A 24,945-nucleotide genomic window follows, 5' to 3' on the forward strand; every position below is an offset into this window, starting at 1 on the left:
AGGGTAGTGCTTAGAGTAGTGGTGTACTGAGTACTGGCTCAAGCCAGGAAAGTTGTATCTCGTGTATCGGTGGTTTTCACCGAGCACGTTAAAGAACCAAGAGGTCTCTTCGCAAAGAGCTAGGGTATCGCACCCGGATCTCTTGTATCTCACTCTGTTTCTTCAAGTCTTTCAATGTCTGGATTTTACCAAGGTTGTTCAATATACATGTATGTCCCAGGGAGTGAATAAAATCCTGTTGATTCTAAGGTGAGCATTAAGGGCCATAATGGCCCTCTTGTTTTAAAAAAAATAGTTTGTGCTTTGCCTACTAGTGAAATGATAAAGTGTTTGGATAAGGATAGCACATGTATGAATACTCTGACTGTGTTATAGTTCTGTGGTCAGAATGTGTAAGATATAGACCGGAGAAAAATTGGGCGGACCGACGAACACACTCTACGTCCCGAAGGTTGCTGTTACCTAGACCTTGAAGGTAAGGACAAGGGTTTTGTGCGCGACACCTCTTCATATTTAATTGGTGTTCACTTCTGCCAAATCATTTTAAAATCTGGCAATGAACGAGGAACACATGGACGGGAGAAACATGAGGTGTGTGTGTGTGTGGGGGGGGACGAACACACTAAGTTCGAAAGGTTGCTGTTACCTTGACCTTAAAATCATGATCACGGGTCTTATGCGGGATACATGACCCTAATGGATCCATCCTACCAGTACCCCTTCGTGCAAACGGACGAACGGGCATGGCGACGAGCATGATTCCTATAATATAGCCACCAATTGACTTTGTTTGATAATGTACATGAATTGATGGTTATCTTTTGTCTGTTCGTTGTATTTCATTTGTTTCTCTTTTTTTGGAGTTAGGAATGACAACCCCTGGTAGTGAGTTCCCGTTTGTCTTTTGGACGGTTTAGTCGGTGCCAAACCGGATGTGGTAATTAAATTGGTGACGAATATTTCCCGCCATCTAGAAGACTTCATACTGAAACGGAAGAAAATGCCGGCGAAAACAAGGAAAAAGCGAGCGTCTCCGTTGAAATCTGAGGATAAGATTGAAGAGACAAGTCCAAAGAAACAAAAGATATCAAAATCTGGTCCAGATTTTAAGATAACCATTGAACATTGGTAAATCTAGCTAATATAATTATCATATTATGAACACATGACAGTAAACACATGTGCGATTTACTCAAGACTTAAACTTCGTGTGATTTCATATAAGTAGAAGCTAGCAGTATGTGTTTAATGTATTGCATTTACATTGGTAATGAGTAGTCCATAGCATTTACGTTTTATCTGAAGACTTGTTTTATGACTGTATACATGAAGTAGACCTTGGGAGAAAAGGTGCATATGCCGGGTGCGTTAATTGAATCCATGACTTCATGTACCTCAAAGTACTTGATCTCAAGTATGGAGCTCTTCCAAACGGGCTTACTGGCATGCTGATTTTAAACCCAAATCCATCTTTTTGGGATTTTAACTGATAATGCACCAGTCAATTGTAACCACGCCCACCAAGGTCTGGGGAATAGCGGGGACTTTGACTTTTGGTCCAGCCAAGCCCGGGTAAAATCCCCGCCCTGTGGAGACGAACTGGAAGTAAAATCCCCGCAAAATGCCCCCGCACCCAAGGGGCCCTAGGTAAGGCTCATTCCATGCTTAGTCCACCTAAATGGCCGTCAACGAGTCTTTTGACAATTTTTTTAATATGGCAGACTCATGACGTCCGCCATCCCACCAAAGAGTAGCAAGCGGTCTTGTGCAGAGAATCCTCGCGGCCACAATTTTGATATTATCTCCGTTATATATTCAAATTTCTAAGAAAATATTATTGCCTACCTTTAAACACATATTAAGTTATGTCAGTATGCCCAAAAAACATGTTAAGTTATCATAAAACACTTTCAAGTGTCGATTGTTTATCAAGTATCACGATATCGGTAAATCTGGGACAAATCTGACTGGTTGTGTACATGTGTAACGGTATTCGTGACCCATAATATATAATGTGAAAATAACAACTCTAATGACCAATTAAATCCAGTTTAGATCACTGTCGGATAAAAATTGAACAACTTTGTCATTATTATTCAACATCAATGCATATTATTACAGTATATCATTTCACCCGTTGTTAAATGGTAGAGAGTTGTAGCGTTACAGGGATACATAAGAAATGTCAAAATAATTAAAAAAAGTATCCCTGATCGCTCATTATTGTAGCTAATTCCCCGCTATATTTAGTGCGAAGACAAAACCACCGCATTCACCCGGCACTGCGGAGCCACCGGAAAGGTAAAAACACAGCCCATTTCCCCTGCTATCCCCCCGGATTTGGGGGGCCCGTGGTTACAATTGACTGGTGCATAAGGCATATACATTAATTGGAAGAAAAAAAAATTCTTTAACTGATGTACAATTCATAAATGATAAAAAAATTACAAGTACCGCTTACTCTTTCAGCAAATCCTGACAGGTGTTCAAGCGCAAGGCCTTGGCTCTCGTTGAGGACTTGCGCACAGAGTATGGGGATTTCGAGGTTGAGTACAATCCCTCAGTCCCCCGACGTGGTAGCTTTGAGATCATCATTCACAAGGAAGGCAAAGATGGTTAGATGAAATTATGTCATTTTTTATAAATAGCAATTGCATGGTAGCTTCATGCACAATTATGTAATGTAGTTGGGTGTTTTGAAAGTAAAATTCTTATACATGTATTTGATATGGCTGATATTAAAATCGATTGAAATCTAGCCGTTTCCTTGATATTGCTGTTATTTCTTAACTAATATTCAATGATAAAAAAGGTAAATGATTAAGTTAATTGTTAACCAAAAAATCTTTATTCGACAGATGTCACTGTGTGGACTGGACTAAAAAAGGGACCTCCAAGGAAGTTGAAATTCCCTGAAGTTACTGAGGTTGTTCAGGCAATCAACAAAGGGATGTGAACTGGACCAATTATTAACAGGTTTGTGGAAGGCTGGAAAATTATGAAAATGTGTCTTCTATACAGTGTCAAGTTTTCTGTTCTACTACAGCGCATTTTCACCTTCTTTGAATAAAAAAAATGGTGATTGGTGAATAAACCACTTTCACAGTCATTTTTAAATCCACATTTTATTTTAAATATTGTTTTTTAAATGAAAATAATTTTAAGAATCTCAAATTTGATCTTCAATGACAAGTGGAGTTTAATGTCTAAAAATCTTACAAATGATTGTGCAGTAGACGGTATCATGATAACATTTTGCTATTTTGCTCTTTCAGGTGTTTGTTTAGGTTGACAATGTTGTGTGCAGCCTGCGTTGTTATGAAGTTGTCGGTCTAACTTGGGTCACCTAGGACTGATGGCGGATGTCTCACAACGAACTGTGTATAACCACTGGACTTCAGCAATCACTTGATAAATGTATTATAAAAGTGGATATGTAGCTTAGTTGATAAACATGATTTCAAACAGTATTTTCTTCGAGGATTTTTTGTAGCTGTCAGATATTTCAGTTTCATTTCATCATTTATGACTTGTTTCGATTTAATTCACGAGTTCATCAGATATTTTAGTTTCATTTCTTCATATATGACTTAGCATTATTATCCCCCGCCAATGAAATAGGGAGGGGGATATTGAAATGGCGTTGTCCTTCCGTCCGTCACCTGCGTTTTCTCAGTAACTAGCCGGTAGAATTTCATGAAACTTAAAATAAATATGAACCACTATACTGGAATGATGCCCGTCCAAAAAAATAATTCGATTGGTCAATTGTCCTTGGAGTTATTGCCCTTGATTTTTTGAAAAATACACATTCACAGCCATTTCTCAGTCACTAGCTGGCAGAATTTCATGAAACTTAAAATAAATATGAATTACTATACTGGGATGATGCCTGTTCATTTTTTTTTTGGGATTGGTCAATTGTACTTGGAGTTATTGCCCTTGATTTTTTGAAAAACTCTCATTTACAGCCATTTCTCAGTAACTAGTTGGTAGAAATTCTTGAAACTTGAAATAAATATGAACCATCATACTGCGATGATGCCTGTTTATTTATATTTTGGATTGTGTAATTTCTAAATGAGTTATTTACCCTTGATTTATTAAAAGATCCATGTTTGCAGCCTTTTCTATGCAACTAGCTGGTAGAATTTCATGACACTTGGAATAAATAAGAACCAACATACTGTGATGATGCCTGTCTATTTTTCTTTTGGATTGGTCAATTTTCCTTAGAGTTATTGCCCTTGATTTATTAAAAAATCATTGTTTGCAGCCGTTTCTCAGTAACTAGCTGCTAGAATTTAATGAAACTTGAATGTTATATGAACCAACATCCTGCAATGAACTTCTTCGGTGAATTTCTACGGCTACATTTTTATCTCAACTATTGAGTACTATTTTGCAATGATTGATGTTTCGGAGTAAGCAGTTTCGGAAAAGACAGTTTTATTTAATCATCCCCCTTTTTTTTGGGATTGGTCAATTGTACTTGGAGTTATTGCCCTTGATTTTTTGAAAAACTCTCATTTACAGCCATTTCTCAGTAACTAGTTGGTAGAAATTCTTGAAACTTGAAATAAATATGAACCATCATACTGCGATGATGCCTGTTTATTTATATTTTGGATTGTGTAATTTCTAAATGAGTTATTTACCCTTGATTTATTAAAAGATCCATGTTTGCAGCCTTTTCTATGCAACTAGCTGGTAGAATTTCATGACACTTGGAATAAATAAGAACCAACATACTGTGATGATGCCTGTCTATTTTTCTTTTGGATTGGTCAATTTTCCTTAGAGTTATTGCCCTTGATTTATTAAAAAATCATTGTTTGCAGCCGTTTCTCAGTAACTAGCTGCTAGAATTTAATGAAACTTGAATGTTATATGAACCAACATCCTGCAATGAACTTCTTCGGTGAATTTCTACGGCTACATTTTTATCTCAACTATTGAGTACTATTTTGCAATGATTGATGTTTCGGAGTAAGCAGTTTCGGAAAAGACAGTTTTATTTAATCATCCCCCTTTTTTTTGGGATTGGTCAATTGTACTTGGAGTTATTGCCCTTGATTTTTTGAAAAACTCTCATTTACAGCCATTTCTCAGTAACTAGTTGGTAGAAATTCTTGAAACTTGAAATAAATATGAACCATCATACTGCGATGATGCCTGTTTATTTATATTTTGGATTGTGTAATTTCTAAATGAGTTATTTACCCTTGATTTATTAAAAGATCCATGTTTGCAGCCTTTTCTATGCAACTAGCTGGTAGAATTTCATGACACTTGGAATAAATAAGAACCAACATACTGTGATGATGCCTGTCTATTTTTCTTTTGGATTGGTCAATTTTCCTTAGAGTTATTGCCCTTGATTTATTAAAAAATCATTGTTTGCAGCCGTTTCTCAGTAACTAGCTGCTAGAATTTAATGAAACTTGAATGTTATATGAACCAACATCCTGCAATAAACTTCTTCGGTGAATTTCTACGGCTACATTTTTATCTCAACTATTGAGTACTATTTTGCAATGATTGATGTTTCGGAGTAAGCAGTTTCGGAAAAGACAGTTTTATTTAATCATCCCTCTGATTTATTTCGTTAAAATATTTATCATAAAGTAGTCCCGGTCGATATTTTATAATTTGGCTCGGAAAGGGATAAACCAATGTGCTTATCTTATTCTTTCTGAGATTTTTTTTAACCTTCAAGCACAAACAAGCCATCAAGCACAAACAAGCCATCGTTGGCGGGGGATATCTTTTCACTGAAAATGCTTGTTCATACTTGTTTTCATTTAATTAACAAGTTCATTATTAGGTTTTAATAGAGCTGGATCTCAAATAAATGCCTATAACATATGTCCTGCTTTCATTATTTGTACAATTTGCATTGATCCTCCTGACATCTAGAACAAAAATTTGATTAATAGTTAACAGCTGAATTAATTTAAAAACATAAACAGTTATTTTTTTCACAGGCCGTTACAATAACACCGATTCAAAAGGTGGCTTGATAGCACTCTTAATCTAGATTAAGTTTGACTAATAATATGTCTCCCAATGTCAGAAAATGAGACCTGCTTTTGTCAGTACAGTTGGACCCTGTTGACTTGAACTCCCAGGGACCAGCGTAAATAGCTTGAGCCTCGGAAATTTCGAGCCAAGCCGTAATGTTTATCTTTAGTTTAAAGACATTAGTCTTTAACATCTAGTTCGAGCATCGAGGAATATCGAGCCAAACGAGTTTGAGCCAATGGGTTTTGACTGTATAGTTAATGATCTTTTTCTTAAAATTTTGTCCATAGCAGTGGAAGGATTTGATTGCAACGTGAACCATTAAAGGGACTAGACACCAGATGATGCCACTGCCAGAAAAAAGGAAAATTGTCAAAAAATAACATAAATTTGATATTGTTGTATAAAACACATTGACACGTTGAATCATTTTTGTGTCGCCTGAAAAGACGACATATAGGGGTTACTTTTGTCGGCGGCGTCCGCGTCCCATTTTCGCTTGTCCGGGGTATATCTCCTAAACTATTAGTGGTATCAACTTGAAACTTCATATGTAGATAGATCTAATTGAGGGCAAGTGCAGTGCACAAGAACTGTTACTCTTGCTTCCATATTTTAAGAGTTATTGCTCTTTGTTATATGTCATGCTTAAAGTTTTGTCCAGGGCATATCTTGTAGAATATAAGAGTTATCAACTTGAAACTTCATAGCTAGATAAATCTCATTGAGGGCAAGTGCAGTGCACAATAACAGTAACTCTTGCTTTCTTAGTTTTAAAATTATTGCCCTTTGTTAATTTTCATGCTTAAAGTTTTGTCCGAGGCATATCTTGAAGAATATAAGAGTTATCAACTTGAAACTTCATAGCTAGATAAATCTCATTGAGGGCAAGTGCAGTGCACAATAACAGTAACTCTTGCTTTCTTAGTTTTAAAATTATTGCCCTTTGTTAATTTTCATGCTTAAAGTTTTGTCCGAGGCATATCTTGAAGAATATAAGAGTTATCAACTTGAAACTTCATAGCTAGATAGATCTCATTAAGGGCAAGTGCAGTGCACAATAACAGTAACTCTTGCTTTCTTAGTTTTAAAGTTATTGCCCTTTGTTAATTTTCATGCTTAAAGTTTTGTCCGGGGCATATCTTGAAGAATATAAGAGGTATCAACTTGAAACTTCATAGCTAGATAAATCTCATTGAGGGCAAGTGCAGTGCACAATAACAGTAACTCTTGCTTTCTTAGTTTTAAAGTTATTGCCCTTTGTTAATTTTCATGCTTTAAGTTTTGTCCGGGGCATATCTTAAAGAATATAAGAGTTATCAACTTGAAACTTCATAGCTAGATAGATCTCATTGAGGGCAAGTGCAGTGCACAAGAATCGTTACTCTTGCTGCCATATTTTTAGAGTTATTGCCCTTTGTTAATTTTCTTGCTTAGGTTTTGTCCGTGGCATATCTCGTAAACTATAGGAGGTTTCAACCTGAAACTTATTCCGTAGGTATATCTGATTGAGGGTTCAAATGCCACCTACACTTGAAAGTTAAATGGCAACATCATTGTCTATAAATGAATAAAATGCCAATCTAACAGCTATAATGTCGACAGTAAATAATTCGTCAGGCGACACATCCGACTCGCGGAGTTCTAGTTACTGATGACGATGTACCACATCTCTTATGACATGTATCTTTTGCAGTTTTTTTCCAATTCGAAATTTACTTGGTTTGTTCACCAAGTACATGTCAATCATGTAGATCCCAGTAAATTTATATAGCGTCAGTATACATATCTGAACTAATCACGTGACATTCACAAGGTTACATTAACGCACTATGAACTTGGAAACTGTTATGCCCTATTAACTAACAGGTAAACTGAGCTGAGACAGCGACAATATATAATTTTAATCATGTAAAATAATGTATTATCAGCCTCATACTTCTGCGTTTCTGTTTTACGGCATATTGGTAATTCTAGGCTTGTGTTGAGGAAATGCTGTATTTGCAAGTTTTGGACCATCTGGTGTCTAGTCCCTTTTATATTCGGTAGGGCAGTTTGTTTTAAAGTGTTTCATTAATAATATAATGATCATGGATTTTCATAGCAAAAGTGTGATAATTATTTCCACAAGAAAAAGATGGCGAATCTGACATCACATTGATGTAATGATGTAATGAAAACAGCAAAGTCAATAAACACAGACAGTTAATCGCCCTCAAGGATATGTCCCCTAGCTACAGTAGGATGTCCCCTGGTAGTTAAGGATGTGGTATGACAAACACTGTTTGTATAATACAATTTCTGTTTTTTTCTACTGACTTGTCCGTTTCGGACCGAAATAAAACAAAAACAGAAACACAATTTTCAGACCGATATTTTAGCCATTTTCTGTAACTGCAACCAGTCCCCCAGAGTCAAGATCGGTCCAGACCGACAAATTGCCGGTTTATAGAAGCCCTGCGCCACACAACAAATTTAAATCTTGGTCTCTTGCAAAATTACCTCCACTTGTGCGTTGATTTTCAAAGCTTGTCTGGCATGACTTAGAAGACGCTGGTATTAAGTCTGTAAGACTGGAAAGATGGAATTGTCACTCAGACACATTGTATTGAAGTAACCATTCTTTTTTTCTTTTAAGGTAACTTCAAAAAGGATTCCAATGAAACTTTAGATGTGAAATTGTGCAAGTGGGACTTTGTGAACTGCAAAATAATGATAACTATTTGACCCATTATTGCAAAGTTAGCTGCCCTTAATCCATGAATACTTTCAAATAAATGTTATCTTCAAGTGAACATTTTGCTGCGGTTTATCTCTAGCCTTGTTGCATGAAACTATTTTAATTTATGTTTCATTTATTGTACTTGAAAGGAATATAGTGTTTAGCATGATTTATTTTAACCAATTAAATTGAATCTTATCATTCATGGTATGGCTGATCTGTATACAATGACTCCTTCTCCAGTCAGAACCAAGGAATAACAAGAGCGCCAACTGTTGCAAAATATGCCCGTCCTTTTTTAAGGGCACAAGTTTGGTAAAAATTGGTTGTATGGTAGCCAAATTAATAGACTGTGAATACAGTTTTTGCCATTTCAAGGGTCATCACTCTGGAGTGACTTAAGACAATGTGGCTGTTTATCGAAACTGACTGAGATGTTATGCCCACACATTCTGAAAAAAACTAGAGATTGCTTTTTTGAAAAAGCGCTTGTCTCCCCTATTGTGTGGTCGTAGCTGAGAAAAAATAAATGATGGACATGAAATTTGTAACTTTGGACTGGAGACAAACCAACAGTGAAGTTTGGTTTATTCGATTATATTAAATAGTGAAGAGAAGAAAGTGTTGTTGATTAATCATGGAAAATGTAAACGAAGTTTGCATTGTATGAAGTTCCTGGGCGCAAGCGTTATTCAATTATTGATCGGAAACCATTTTTCAGCTCACAGTCATCGTGACCATGACCTTTTACCTACTGATCACAACATCAATAGGGATCATCTACATAACCAACTTGCATACCAAGTATTAAGTTCTTGGGTGCAAGTGTTCTTTAGTTACTGAGCGGTAACCATTTCTTCAACTCAAGGTCATGGCAACCTTGACCTTTGACCTACTGATCTCAAAATCAATAGGGGTCATCTACTAGTCATGACCGACTAGCGTACCAAGAATGAAGTTCCTGGGTACAAGCGTTCTTAAGTTATTGAGCAGAAACCATTTTTAAGCTTAAGGTCACCGCCAACGTATCATTTTTTACCTGAAGGTAACCTTGACCTTTGACCTTTTGATCTGAAAATCAATAGGGGTCATCTTCTAGTCATGAACAACTAGCTTACCAAGTATGAAGTTCCTGAAACCAAAGGATCTTTAGTTATTGAGCGGAAACTTTTTCTTCACTTCAAGGTCATGGCAACCTTGACCTTTGACCTAGTGATCTCAAAATCAATATGGGTCATCTTCTAGTCATGACCAACTAGCATACCAAGTATGAAATTCCTGGTTGCAAGCGTTCTCTAGTTATTGAGCGGAAACAGTTTCTTCACCTCAAGGTCACGGTGACCTTGACCATTGACCTACTGATCTCAAAATCAATAGGAGTCATCTACTAGTCATGAACAACTATGAAGTTCCTGGGTACAAGCTTTCTTTAGTTATTGAGCAGAAACCATTTTTAAGCTTAAGGTCACTGCCAACATAACATTTTTTACCTGAAGGTAACCTTGACCTTTGACCTTTTGATCTCAAAATCAATAGGAGTCATCTAATAGTCATGAACAACTAGCATACCAAGTATGAAGTTCCTGGACCCAAAGGATCTTTAGTTATTGAGTGGAAACCGTTTCTTCACCTCAAGGTCACGTTGACCCTGATCTTTGACCTAGTGACCCCAAATTCAATAGGGGTCATCTACTAGTCATGACCAACTAGCATACCAAGTATGAAGTTCCTGGGTCTAAGAGTTCTATAGTTATTGGGCGGAAACGAAGTGTGACGTACTGACTGACTGACTGACAGACTGATGGACTGACTGACGGACAGGGGAAAAACAATATGTCTCCCCATGAATGGGGGAGACATAAAGATATTACACGCAAATGATTTTTACATGGAAGGTCACCACGACCTTGACTATTGACCTTGTTACCCCCAAAACAATTGGGATCATCTAGACATCATGACCAACCTCACTTCAAAGTTTGGTGAACCTAGATCAAAGCATTCTCCTGATATTGCACGGAAATATTTTTTTACATTAGAGGTCACAGCGACGTTGACCTTTGACCTTGTGACCCCCCAAAATATAGGAGTTTTCTAAACCTCATGATCAACCTCCCTACCAAGTTTGGTGAACCTAGGTCAAACCATTCTCAAGATATTGAGCGGAAATGTTTTTTACATTGGGGGTCGCCGCGACCTTGACCTTTGACCTAGTGACCCCAAAAACAATAGGGATCTTCTACACCTCATGACCAACCTCCCTACCAAGTTTGGTGAACCTAGGTCAAACCGTTCTCAAGATTTTGAGCAGAAATGTTTTTTATATTGGGGGTCGCCGCGACCTTGACCTTTGACCTAGTGACCCCAAAAACAATCGGGATCCTCTACACCTCACGGCCAACCTCCCTACCAAGTTTGGTGATCCTAGGTCATGCGGTTTTCCAGTTATCGATCGGAAACGAAGTGTGACGTACGGACGGACTGACGGACTACCGGACTGACGGACAGGGCAAAAACAATATGTCTCCCCCAGAGAGGGGGAGACATAATTGATGGCGATTGGTCAGCATACTGGAGGGCATATGCCAGACTGCCCCTACACCGAATGAAAAACTATAATTAGTCCATGCTATGAATGGGTGCATATAAAAGTAATATAGTTCCTGTTGACTAATTGACATAGAGTGTATCCTATCCCTATGTAACCCTATGTCTGCAGTAAATTTAAAGTGTCAGCGTGGCAGGTATATTAATCTAGATATATCTGAATGTTTACCTCTTGGCTATGAGTGAATTTACAAATATGTGTGCTATTAACTCAAATATGTGGATAGTCAACTTTTGATTGAGAATGCACGAAATGCACACAGGAACTGATACACTCTCGGTAATCACTTAATCATATGTTGATCCATAAAGGTCAGGATAAGGTTAATTTTGACAGCCAGAACCTACCAAATTTCAAGATCCTAGGTGAAAGTGACATGTTATTGGATGGTCTGTAGACTGACCTTTCACTACAAGTGACTCCCTGGCCAATGCCGGAAACTTCCCATCAAATAATATGATACTACGTAATGTAATTTACTTATTTGCTTCATGAAACATTTCTAAGAAAAATGTTTATTTCAAATAAAAATATTTCATGTCCATATTCAGCGTGTGAATACCATGTGATAAGTTGCGTCATAAATGCTATGTCAGAAGGCAATATTTTGCTTTGAATGAATACTTACAAAGATAACTTGACTATTTCTTCACCATCTTAAATAAAACAGCGCAGTCTTCGCCGCCTACAGAGAACCGCATTCGGTCTTTTACCAGAGTTTTGATTGAGAGTTTAGTTTCTGAAAACACTTTGACTAACCTTTTCACAAAACCGCCGTCTGATGTAACACTGTCAAAATAAAAGTTAGGAAACAGGATTGTTGTAGTGTTTGAGAAAGCTAATCACCTAATCAAACTCCAGTAGTTAAACAAAGGTGGGGCTCTTTAAGCGGCATAGACTGCTCTTATGTTTCATTAGAAATGGTGAAGTCTTCATTTCAAGCAAAATGTTGCCTTCAGACATAGCATGGTATACACATACTGATTTTAAAGGCGAAGAATTATACAAATATTACTTATAAAAAAAAATGGGTAAAATAAAATAAGACATCTTGAATATAATAAACAGGACTAGCATATAATACTGTATTGTTATTTATTCCACACCAAAATTACAGGTCTTTGTAATAGATTAAATTATTTCCCTCAATATATTGTAAATGTATACCTGTTTATAAATGACCACATTTCATAAAGAATAACACAAACTGTGTTGACAAACAGAAATGAAAACATCTGACTGTCTTGCAATGTCTTAAAATCAAGATTACAAATGTATTGTCAAAGTGATGGAGGGGGGGTGTGTGTGTGTGTGTGTGTGTGTGGACAATTCTTAATAATAGAATATTGCATGATTTAACAATTCAAAAACAATGTTTAAAATGATAAAGTTTAAAACACTTATATCTATATACATGAATGATGATATCACAGCATTAACCCTGCCTCAGAAACTGAGAAATTAGCAAATTTCTAGACACTTGATCATCAGAGGTTGACAATGTTCTTCCATGTTTCCATTTGTTTTATCGTAGCTGAGCTTCCCCCACAGACGATAACGAGGGCTGACTTGACTGGTCCCAGCTTGCCTTCCTTCTGTAAGTTGGAGATAACGTCGCCATAAACAGCATGCAGACTCGCACCACATGCTGGCTCTACTAGGAAACGGTGGTCATCTGGAATTCAAAACATACTTATACAATATCAGAACAGACTTCATGAAATATCAGAACTTACTTCATACAAAATCAGAACATATTTAATACAAAATCAGAACAGTCTTTTTACAAAATCAGAACAGACTTCATAAAAAAATAGGAACAGTCTTTATACAAAATCAGAACAGACTTTAAACAAAATGATAAGTTTTAATCTTGGAAAAATGATTAAATGGATAAGAAACTGATGCTCATGATTTCTTTGAAACATCCTACATATTAATATCTTGAAATTCTTAATTATAACCTTAAGTTTACATTGTGCATGTTCGTCCATGATTCATTTAAACTATCAGCAATGCGCTTAACTTTTCAACCATCTTGGATATCATATCATGAACATTACTTTTACTTATTGAATTTATCATCACATTTCCACTTCTGCCATTTACTACGAGAAAATACCTCAATGCTGTCCTAAAAATATTAAGTTCAAAATGAGGTACTTTTAAATGTGTATCAGGCAGAGTTGAAAATTGATATTCCCTGCTAAAGGATTCATAGTCAACGAACAAACAGTTCAAGACTTTCATTAATTGAAGGGCAATAACTCTTATGTGACTGTCCTAATCAAGACAAAAATTGTGGGTGCACCGACACACTAACATCCCACTTTGGTTATACACACTTCAAATAATTTGAAATAGCTTTTGTGTGTCAGTTACATAGTTATGGTTCTGGACAGATATATGTTTATAGTGTCATCCTTGAGAGAATTTTTTCATGTAGGTGTTTTAACAGGATATTTGGTGGTAATAGAGCATTTGTGAAAAGGGCACTACTCAAAAAGGGGGCAGGGCGGTAAGAAAAGGGGCACGGGCACTGTGCCATTGAAAAACGGGCTAGCTGGAGCACTGCTGTTACCTGCTAATTTGAAACATGCGTCCACTGCCTGAGCATCCTGTATAACGACTGAGTGAAAGTTTTTCCACTGCTTTACCATATTAAAGGTATCATCTGCCACTGTCAACGCTCCCAGGCTCTTTGCTACACTATAATAGGCAACACATGTTAAATATTTAACTTATAGAGGGTACCAGAACTTTTATTAGCTATACATATTTTTGCAGTATAATAAAATTAAAGCCGAACTCTCACAGATGACCGATTTGACATTTTTTTTTTTTTTTGCATCAGGATCATCTCATTTTGGCATCAATGCTTTCAGTTTAGTCATAAGGGCTGTTCCAGGAAAAAAGGCCTGGGGGGGTCGGAACGAAACCGAATTAAAATTCAGTGGGTGGGGGGTGCAACTAGTGTTGAAATTGTCTTGTAGGTGGGTAAATTTCAAATTCCAATTCCGTTGTTTGGGGGGCAAATTCGTATTTTAATTGTGTTGTTGGTGGGTCTTTTCTTCGTAAGAGCCCAAAAATGAGGTATAAATTTGTTTTAAAATGACATTTGATGCGTACTTTGCGCGATCGAAAACGGCATTTTGGTACGAAATAAACGAGTCCGAATGCTATTCTCACGACGCGGCTATTCTTACGGTAACACCATGGAGGCTATGAGTGTTTCAGACGTGCGCCAGTTTTTGATGGAGCGTAACCTAAGCTCGCTAACCACGACCTTTGAAGGTATACAGATACAATCATGTCACGTTGCCGCAAAAGTAAATGGCAAATATATATATCACCGCATTTTCTGTACAAATGTTGACCAAGTTATGATTATGGCTATTTTTAGACAATCATTACGTCATCAAAAGGGAAGATGGCCGCATACGTATAGGCGGGGAAAATGTAAACAAACGGGACAGCAAAAACAAAGTCACTAATTACGCTTCAAAAACATGATTTTTTCATATCAGTTTCATTTTAACATGGGTAAGACGCGTTACTTTGTATATTTATCGAGCTTTTGTGATAAATTACAGTTAGTGAATCGGTTCCGGCACTGAATCTATTCCGGGACACTTAATCACAAATATAAACAAACAAGTGAAAAATGATGCATAACAACATAAATACTTTATTTTCAATAAATCATAACCCAAAAATCTTCAAGTTAAACAATTTTCGTTTGTACAATAAATAATGTGATTAAGTGTACCGGAATAGATTCAGTGTCGGAACCAATTCACTAACTGTATATTAATTTAAGAGGACAGCATTAGTTAAGTTCTGATAACCGAGATCCCAAACCTCCCATAACTAAGGTAAAGGTCACTTGTGTCAAAAACCATCCAACATTTACTACTTGTTGGTTATTCTGATAGCTTAAAAGGCGGCTGCTATATAGTGCTGAAATATTTACCGTTTACTTCTTTACAGCTCTGACACTTACATGTAGAAGAAAATTAGTCTGACAGGTAATAACTGTGTTGTACCCTAGATTAGAAATGGTGATGGAATGCTTTTAAACCTGTTTTTTTTCTGTCTTTCAGTGGTGATGGAATGCTTTTTAACCTGCTTTTTTTCTGTCATTCAGTATCTTTAGTTCTTTTTTCTGTTCAAAGATGTATTAACTCAAATGTATTGGTATAGATTTTTTTCAACTTGGACCTAGGTGCATGAACTTGGCAATCAATTCAGAGTTCTCACATGTAAATCATACCATCACACTCGTAATTAACTTCTTAGATCCCTCTTTGCACATCAATCACTTACTGACTTAAGTTACTGTATATAATTTATACTATACTGCACTGTCATGACTGCATTTTCTGTTAACAAGTTTGTCTACAGCCACACTCTTTAAACTTAGAAAGCATTTTTAATGAATCTGGAATTGTTTGAGAGAGATGTGTCTGTTTTTTTAGAAGTTTCTGTTAAAGTTGCCTGAATGCATTTGACCGGACCAAAAATATGTTTTACTAGACCAAAAATACCATTTTGTGCTACCTTGATATGAAGTTTTTCGTGTATGCATGAGCGCTGCATTAAAATTTGATTCATTTTCTATATGGTACCATGTATTATTTTTTCTATACTGCCAGACAAAGCTACTCTAAGCCAGAGAGTCAAAAATTAAATTGGGCTTGGGCGTGTTGATTTTATCTTTTGGAATATACATGTAACTGCATTAGCACAATGTTTATGCTAATCTTACCATGCTTATTGCAAAATAGATAAAGAAGTGCTTTACCAAATATTTACTTTTAGAAAGACGCACAAAGAAAAATTCTGATCTCATTTTAAGTTTAATGACCTTTCATAGGCCTGGACTTTGCCTTATGCCAGGTTGTCTCTGTGAAGAGGGATAGACTTGGCTGCCTAGTCAAGATTTCTAACAACTGTCACACAATAGAATTCAATCACAATCTTTAAAATTTGCAGACGCTGCTGCTCAAGTTTAAGTTGAAATCTGGCTCCGGCTAGTAATGAGTAGTAATAAATCTGACAGAAGTTGCATATCCAAGACAAGAATGAAAATTTATACTGTGTTGAATTGCATAATTATTAACCTGCTGCATAAGAGCTTAGTGTTAAGGTATGACAGAGATGAAACCAATATAATGAAAATGAATATCAGCGTTCTAAGGTTCATGCTTGATACGGAAGTCTAGTAATACAAATTGGTATTTTGCCCTTTAATAAAAAATACAAAAATCCAGAGAGTTTCATTGTACATAAACCACCACTTAGTACATACAGCATTTTGTTGAAGGAATTACCCACTTGCATGAAGCCCGAGACAAGTAAAACTTCTGGTGTAATAGTCAATTTAAGTTTCTCTTGTCTGTCAAAAGGGCAAGTGAAAAATATGAGAAAAATCCTTTTAAAACATTTTACCTGATCAAAATTTTTGCACAAGATGCATCTTCCGGTATTTTACAAATTATATTGCATTATTCATGCAAGTCAAAATTGATTCGAGCGAGTACAAATCCCAAGTTGTCTGTCCAAATAGGCAAGTACATGTACAATAATGTTATATTGTGAAGTCTCATATCCAACATTAAGGCACAATTGCCCAACCATTTTCTAGAGAACATTAATCAATTCATGTATTTATCTCATTTCAGAAAATCTGATTGATGGCGAAGCATTGCTTTCTGTGATGGAAGATCACATTTTGTTGAAGGAATTAATACCTGAAGTGGGGTTGAGAGCAAAACTGAGGCGTAAAATAAAAAAGAAGACTTGAGAGTTTTACTGAATGACATGAACAAATACTAATTTCAATTGTGTTGTAGGGTGGTGTTGAGTTTAATCTAAATGTGGTGCTGGTGGGTCTATTACCTATTTTAATTCTGTTGGTGGGGGGTGTAAAAGCAGTTAAAATTGTGTTGGTGGTGCCCCATTTTTGGACTGTCGTTCTTGCCCCCCCAGGCCTTTTTTCCTGGAACAGCCCTAAGATAACTCACAATAGAACAGATCTCAATTGTTCGGAAAACTGCTGAACATTTCATTTTTCTTAAAGCATTAGTAACGCTTTTAGCCCATAAAACATGTTTCTTCGAATGTTAATATTAAAAACTGTGATCTGATCCTTTATCTGCAGTCTAATATCACCGTTTTTCAGTCATTAACACAATTGGCTTATTTCAAGACAAAAGAATAAAAAGTTGTTAAAATGTTTAATCTTTGAAAGTGCAGCTTTATCAGGGGAAAAATAGTAGACTTAGCAACAGATTTCTTTTGTTAAATTAGCAACAAGTCAATAGTGAAAGTTATAAATAGGAAGTCAATAGATGATGGACAGTGCAATGTTTAATATTATTGTACTTCTGTCAATGAAACAAGACCAATTGCAGAAGATGTAAACAATCCTTTGCTTTTCTCAACCGAGAAGGTGAATGACTCAAAATGATATGCAATAAGAAAGAGCATGAACATAATATTCAATGGTGAAAAAGAAAAAAGAAATGTCACCTCCCGCACCCATTTAAAAAAAAAAAAACTTGAATGAAAATCTAGCAATTAACTTATATTTGCCTGAAAGCTCACAATCCAGACTTCAAGATAATCCTAAACTTTATAATCCCTTGTAACGTGTGACACCGAACAAGGCCAACAGATCCCTTTAGAGAAAAGCATGCTCGACCCGAAGGGGTCTGCTGGTCTTTATATCAATAAATTCTCAATCCACACGGAGCCTGGGCTTTGCTTAATTGCCTATTACCAACCAAGTAAACATACATACCATGAACGTACTTCCATCTATAACGGAATGCTATACTATGAATGCACATCCGCGGCCTACAGCGGACTGTTACATTACTTTCCTCTTCGAGAAGACTCATCCTCAGTCTTGGCCTGGGAAACTCGTGGGTAAGGCAACTACGATTCGGCAGTTGTCAACATCACACCGCTGCCACCATTTGTAACGTGCGACACCAAACAAGGCCAACAGATCCGCACATCCGCCGCCTACAGTGGACTATTTATGAACGCACATCCGCCACCTACAGCGGACCCTTAATGAATGCACATCCACCGCCTACAGCAGACCATTACACCCTAAACGTGTTCACCTGCCAATGTTGACACCTTATTCTTTGAACGGTCTAGCTAAAAATATACTTGAAGAATAATAACCACATCTACCTTACATAACTCACCTCACCTTGTTATGTCTGGCAGTGTAACAGGCTTTCCAGCCTTGATGGCCGCGTTCAAACAATCCGCTCCAACTGTCTCCATGGCAAGACAAGGGACATCACTCCACCCGACTTCCTGCATCCCTATAAGTAATGTTAATTGTACTTTAATATTGGTCCCAGATTTAACTTTGATAAAAGGATAACATGTTTTATTACAATTCTGAACTAGAACATTTGTTCTCAAAGTGCTGATTGGAGAATTTAGGGTCAAAAAATTGTTGTCCTTATTATAGTACAATATTGTATCTAGCAAAAGATAATGTTTCAGCACAATTTTAAATTGCCATTTAAGTGCAAAGGTGACAGAGCTGTGGTTTCGAGAGTTATATATCATTGCGTTGTCCTGCCACCATTAAATGATCTTTAAATGACCATATTTATGAACACTCTCAAATCCGATTCTAGACTTTTCAAATGATGCCTTCAAATCCTTTAGAGGGAATTCTAAAGACAAATTTAGTTTTAAAAAAATGATATGATATCATGGCATCAAACTGCCCAAGAGTTACAATTTTTTGCATTTCACTTCACCATCTATCAAGTTTCATTAAATTGCTTTCACCAGTTTCACAGACATACTTTGTTTGACAAGTTATCATTCTTGCACAATGTAGGACCTAACATTGCCATGAAAATGTATTTCAGGCTTCTATGAATACCTTTATGAAGGTTTCGAGGATAACTACAATACAGTATGTCTAGCTTTTTATACCAGGAGATTATCAGTATCTACAATGGCCGAGAGTGTAGATAGGTTCATCCTGACCCGAGCGTAGGGTGCGGAAACGAGGCTTACTGAGTTTCCGCAAAACACCCTGCATGAGTGTTGGGATGACCCTATCTTACACTCTCGGCCATTGAAGATGCTTTTTCTCCCACTTCAGTTAAACAAAATTAAGTAAAAAAGTATTTTTTGCTGGAACTCTTTTGTTCGTAGTGAAAATAAATGCATAAGGATATTTGTTAATTCGTGGTTGTCATGGATATGCGCGCAGTGATTTAGATTATGTTAATAGTCAAATCAGTCTTTAAATAGTTCTGAGGAGAGTGAAGCATTATTTCTTGAAAGGTGTGTAAAATCCAAAATGTATGGTGACATTTGAAGCGAGAAATAATTAATTAGCATTCTAAATATTGCCACAAGACAAGGTTTCTATGATGCTACAAAAGACAGGCTTCAACAAAAGAGGTTATAACAATGTGATGACCATTAAAAAGGAGTTCCATACGGGTACTTGTTTTATCTTTGCCCGTGGGCAAGATAATACTTTCTAGCATGGTTAAAATTTTGGATCTGCTTATCTGAGGTGGGAGAAATAGTTAAAACAAGACTACCGGTACCTCGAAGGATTCCATTTAACAGCCCCCCTCCGCCTACTGAGGCTATGACCACATCTGGCTGACATGGCATCTGTTGAGAGGCCTCTATTATCATACTCTTGTGCCCCTCCCTGAAAAATACACAATCTGCCATTACAAATACAATTATTTGAACTATTTTAAATTTTCATGAATTTAATTTCATTCACTTTGCACTTTTTATATCAAATTAAACTTTCTCATAATTCAAGCATGATCCGAAACATTTTGTTAATTCGTAAAACACCATCAGCACCAAATGTCCACCATGTTAATGTTAAAGTTATTTATAATACTACAATTAGCATTTCAGCTTCCATGCAAAACCATTATCAAACGGTGCTGCGCATCAAAAATCCTATATTCATGCGTTCTTTTCCTTATGTAAACAGAAACATTTTGAACCACATAAAGCAGAAATAGGTTTCATTGCAAAAATGACATAAGCATGAAATATGACATCATAATATCATAATATTATTATTATTATAGCCAAAAATAGAACGACTACCTGTATGTTAATTTTGCAACATGTTTTTAAGGTGAATGGTACTTTTCAGGTAAGTTATGTCATTATAGTGAAAAATATAATTGATCAAATGGCAAAAACTGAGCACTAAAATCTTTACTAAAAGGCTGCAACTTTTGCTTGACGTGGTGCATTTGTGTTAACAGTACATTCATTCATGGAAAGACCTTTCATTGCCTCAGTGCTATATATATATACCGTTCTTACCCATTTTTTAATTTACAAAAAAAAAAAAAATGTTTTCTGAAACATCATTTTTTAACAATTGAAATTTATAAAACTTCAAAGATATAATAAGAAAATTATAAAAATCTAGGGTAGTATAAATGCTCTTTGGACTGAATATCAATTCTTTTGATTTTTAAACTTTTGTACAAAAGAAATGTTCAATCTTCAAATGAGAAAAAGGGAAGTTTAAAATGAATATATATGTATAAAGATATAAAAAGCTCGAAGAAACATTTCCAAATCTGTTCATATCTCACATTTTGCCAGAATGTTGAAAGGACACTATCACATATCCAGTAAATATGTTATAAGTTAAAGCTTGCTAAAGACTGGATGATATTTTCTGAACTTGTTTAATAAAATGCTGTATTAAATGTCAAATCCTGACAGAAAACAAATTATTTATTTCCATTAACTTTGTGTACCTACATGTATATTATATTATTTAAAACTTACCAGATGTCAGGATGATCATAAGGATGAACATACAACACATCTGCAAAACAAAAGGGGAAAACATATTTAGAAATAGGAATACATTTTGAGAAAAGTTCAAATACAGATGGACAGACGGAAATCTAAAAAGAAAATTGGGAACGTTAATTATGTATGGAGGATCATAAAATGGTGCCATATAAACCATATGTATCCAAACCATAAGATGGCAACATGCTTTAACATTTAAAACTTTTGAAATGGGAAGGGTCAGTATGGTATTGCCGTGTAGATGTCTGCCTCTCGCCTGAGAGGTCATGGGTGTGAGCCCCATAACGGGAATGGCCTCTCAAAAAGGACACATTTACAGCTACTTAGAAACAGACCCAAGATTGATTCATAAATCTTACAGCTGTGTTCATAATAGAGCGAAAGTAAAGTAGGTTTATTAGTACTGCGTTTTGATCCAGGAGGTTGTCTTCAACTCGAGTGGATTTTTGCAAATTCGGATTGCACAAGGCGCAAGCCGAGAGTTATCAAAATCTGCAAAAATCCACTCGAGTTGAATATGACATTACGGATCAAAATGCAGTACTAATAATCCTTTTATTATATATACATTACTGGTGACGAGACGTCACAAGAGTGGAATACGGGTGTATTGCACTGGAGTGGAATACGGACTACCGTATTTGGTGATATGTATTGCGTGTGGATTTATGATGGGTATATGATAAATAAGTATAGTCTGATCACTGAACAACTGCTATTATACACACGTACTTATGGTTACTATTCAAATAAAATAATATTTCCATTAAAAAACGTTTACAAACGTTCACCGTCAATTCAATGTCATTGGTTATTTGATTACATTTTATAATTGAACCATCATTAGCAATCTGAATCATGTATACCTGGTTGTTTGGCCAATTCCTTGGCATACGTGTTACTTTCATCCCAAATCTTCCCTTTTATTTCCACTTCAGCTCCAAACTGAAACATACAAATAATAGCAGTGGCCATATTAGCACAAGCACAAAAGCACTGTACTGGTTAACCAGAGCTACGGACCTTTCTGTGCATGCATATATTGTTTCTTTCAATATATGTACCAAGTTTCAGTGGAATAGCTTAAAAGGTTTTTGAGTTAAACAGTGTTGCAAGTTGAAGACACCAACAACAAGACCAATACTATGACAAATGTCTGTAATACTTATATGTTTTACTTAGTTTTTCAGTTCTAAACATAACTACACATGTAACAGTTAAACACAATTTCCAGTCTAATCATTACCTCAGTCCTGAGTTTATCTGCTACAAATGCTGGTGTGCTCTGTGGGAGAACAATAACAGCTGGCAGTCCAATCATCTTGGCGGCGTATGCTGCTGCTAGTCCAGCATTACCGCCAGACGGACACACAATCTTCTTACATCCATGAACAGCAGCCTATTTCAATTCATTAAAAGAAATATTAAACATCTTTGTTATAAAATTATCATTATTATGATACAAAATATCAATACAATAATGTATGTGATCTTGTTCAGTCTATTGGCTAGAACTGTCATCATGATTTCTACAATTTTCAACATTTCATTCTTATAACTATGTCAAAAGACATCTGACAGGGTATTTCATTTGTGTGTTACATGCAGAAGCAATAATTAGAATTTGGCCAATCGGATGTTTTGTCTGTCCGGAGCATGCACCATTTTTCTACAAAATGTCATCATGACCTTTACCTTTGACCTACATTGTACTGACCCAATAGACCCCAAATCAATAAGAGTCATGTTCTGACCATGACCAATGTACATACCAAGTTTGAATACTCTACAACAAGTAATTTAAAAGTTATTGATTGGAAACATAAGTGTGGCGGTGAAGTCTGGGCTGCATACACTAGACAAAGTTATCCCTACAATTCATGACATCATGGACATAATCCTATGGTGTATAGGTCCATGATGACATGCATCAAAAATTATGACCCATACTCAAATTAAGGTCAATTAACCTGTAGTACAACTATACACAGACTTACCATACTCCCCATGCTAGCAGCAATCTTAGCTACAGGGGGCCATAAGCAATGAGGGCAGACAGAATAAGGGCTTACCTGTACATGATTAACATGCATTTAAATAAGACTCACATTTCGAAGTAGATTTCCAATGCCCCTTATTTTAAAAGAGCCTGGTATCTGGAGGTTTTCAAGTTTCAAGTACACATCATATCCAGTGTGGGCACTGATAGGGAAGCTTCGAATGCATGGGGTCACCATGTGTAAGGGGGCTGCATCCCCTGAACTGCTTGACATTGTATGTGTATAAAATGCTGGTCTGAAATATAGATGTATAGCAAAATTATGCTTTGTGCATAACAACATATTTTACATGTCACCTTACATGCAGCCTAGTAATTTGTACATGTACTATGTAATGCACCAGTCAATTGTAACCAGCTCCCCCAGGTCCAGGGAATAGCAGGGACTTTGACTTTCAGTCCAGCCAAGCTCGGGTAAAATTACCGCCCTGTGGAGACGAACTGCTGGTAAAATCGCAGCCAAATGCCCCCGCACCCCAGGGACCCTAGATAAGGTCCATTCCCCACTATTTTTGACGCAAAGACAAAACCCACTCATGCCACCGGCACTGCGGGGCCACCTGGAAGGTAAAAACACGGCCCAGTTGCAATTAACTGGTGCATAAACAAAGACTCAGCAAATAAACAAAATTGATTGATTTTTTTAAAATGAATTTCATTGCCTGTGAATGAACATCAATGAGTCTTATGATGACTTTGTAAGTTTATTACAGGGAAACTTGAGAAATGCAAACTGATCAAAAAGTATCGATATCCCTGAACACGCATTATTCATTTAGTGAAGCTAAGATATGAATTTTTAATTTGGCATTTCATTAAGATTACTCCAGGTAGTTTATACAACAACTGCATACTGCAACAGTGTACTTCTAAAACTGCTTGTAACACAGTGGCTTGATGACAAAGGCTCATTAAAGTCACAATAAATAATTTCAACTAGCCAAAATTATATTTTATACTAGCCACAATAATGCCCGTTTAGGGAACGTTTTTTAACATTTGGATATTTATTGTGTTCCCTATAACAAAAATTGTCAAAGACTCTGAAGCGGCTGTTAATACATGGACTAATTTTATACATACCTGAACATGTATACAGGGCTTTTTCACATTCTTTGCAAGGGGCCGAATTTCGGCTACTTCACAATTGCGGAAAATGTCATTTTTTCCCAATTTCCAGATATTTTTTTCACAATTTAGATTCAGTTGCATAAATGATATACAAGCTAAGAACATTCCTGACCTCTTCCCAGTTTGATGCTCTCATGCAAATTAGTCTCATCAAGACACAGCTAAGTGACGAAGACTTTGATGAATTTGCCAATTTGGGGCGCTTACATTTCCCAATTTGCAGGATTTCACGCGCTTAAATTTCCCAAAATGAAAAGGCTAGGCCTCTTCCCAATGTTTGGTGAAAAAGCCCTGGTATATCATCATCATCCGAATTTATAAAATATCCGAAATGACGCCAGTATAACAACAAACAACGCGATTTTCATGAAAAAAAGATAAATATAAAATTACTTAAACAAACATAAATATCAATTATATAACAAGATATATTGCAGCTATTTTCCTCTGTCATTGCTTACCACGCGGAAAAGTCCAAGATGCAGACAGCTGTCAAGGAGGTGTGGGTCAACCTGAATAACTTCCCTTGAATAC

The 24,945-nt window shown here is 36.3% G+C and overlaps 1 protein-coding gene and 2 long non-coding RNA genes across 3 annotated transcripts; 2 read left to right on the forward strand and 1 right to left on the reverse strand.

Annotated features, from left to right (window-relative positions):
* The first annotated feature begins 959 nt into the window (after window positions 1–959).
* Window positions 960–2,974, forward strand: LOC128232776 (uncharacterized). The gene is made up of 3 exons (XR_008260570.1): window positions 960–1,128; window positions 2,470–2,615; window positions 2,859–2,974. It is a non-coding gene; the product is annotated as an uncharacterized LOC128232776 (long non-coding RNA).
* Window positions 2,975–12,432: 9,458 nt separating this feature from the next.
* LOC128231345 (serine dehydratase-like) lies at window positions 12,433–24,944 on the reverse strand. Its single transcript, XM_052944029.1, has 9 exons — window positions 24,873–24,944; window positions 23,330–23,516; window positions 22,468–22,620; window positions 22,088–22,166; window positions 21,192–21,231; window positions 19,961–20,070; window positions 18,583–18,700; window positions 13,936–14,063; window positions 12,433–13,029 (listed from the first exon to the last, which is right to left on the reverse strand). The coding sequence occupies exons 2-9, from the start codon at window positions 23,492–23,494 to the stop codon at window positions 12,842–12,844; spliced, it is 981 nt and encodes a 326-aa protein (XP_052799989.1). The 5' UTR covers window positions 23,495–23,516; window positions 24,873–24,944; the 3' UTR covers window positions 12,433–12,841.
* On the forward strand, window positions 14,545–17,597 carry LOC128231347 (uncharacterized). The gene is made up of 3 exons (XR_008260356.1): window positions 14,545–14,648; window positions 15,345–15,382; window positions 17,039–17,597. It is a non-coding gene; the product is annotated as an uncharacterized LOC128231347 (long non-coding RNA).
* Window position 24,945: the final 1 nt, after the last annotated feature.

Source organism: Mya arenaria, chromosome 4 (assembly GCF_026914265.1).
Source record: "Mya arenaria isolate MELC-2E11 chromosome 4, ASM2691426v1".
NCBI classification, from domain to species: Eukaryota; Metazoa; Mollusca; class Bivalvia; order Myida; family Myidae; genus Mya; species Mya arenaria.

Excerpts from the sequence above, each read along its gene's own strand:
- LOC128231345 (XM_052944029.1), bottom strand. The coding sequence starts at position 23,494 with ATGTCAAGCAGTTCAGGGGATGCAGCCCCCTTACACATGGTGACCCCA. Across the intron at positions 18,701-19,960 it reads GTTAAATGGAATCCTTCGAG|GGATGCAGGAAGTCGGGTGG; the intron begins GTACCGGTAGTC and ends CATTACTTATAG. Across the intron at positions 14,064-18,582 it reads ACACTGCCAGACATAACAAG|TGTAGCAAAGAGCCTGGGAG; the intron begins GTGAGGTGAGTT and ends TGCCTATTATAG.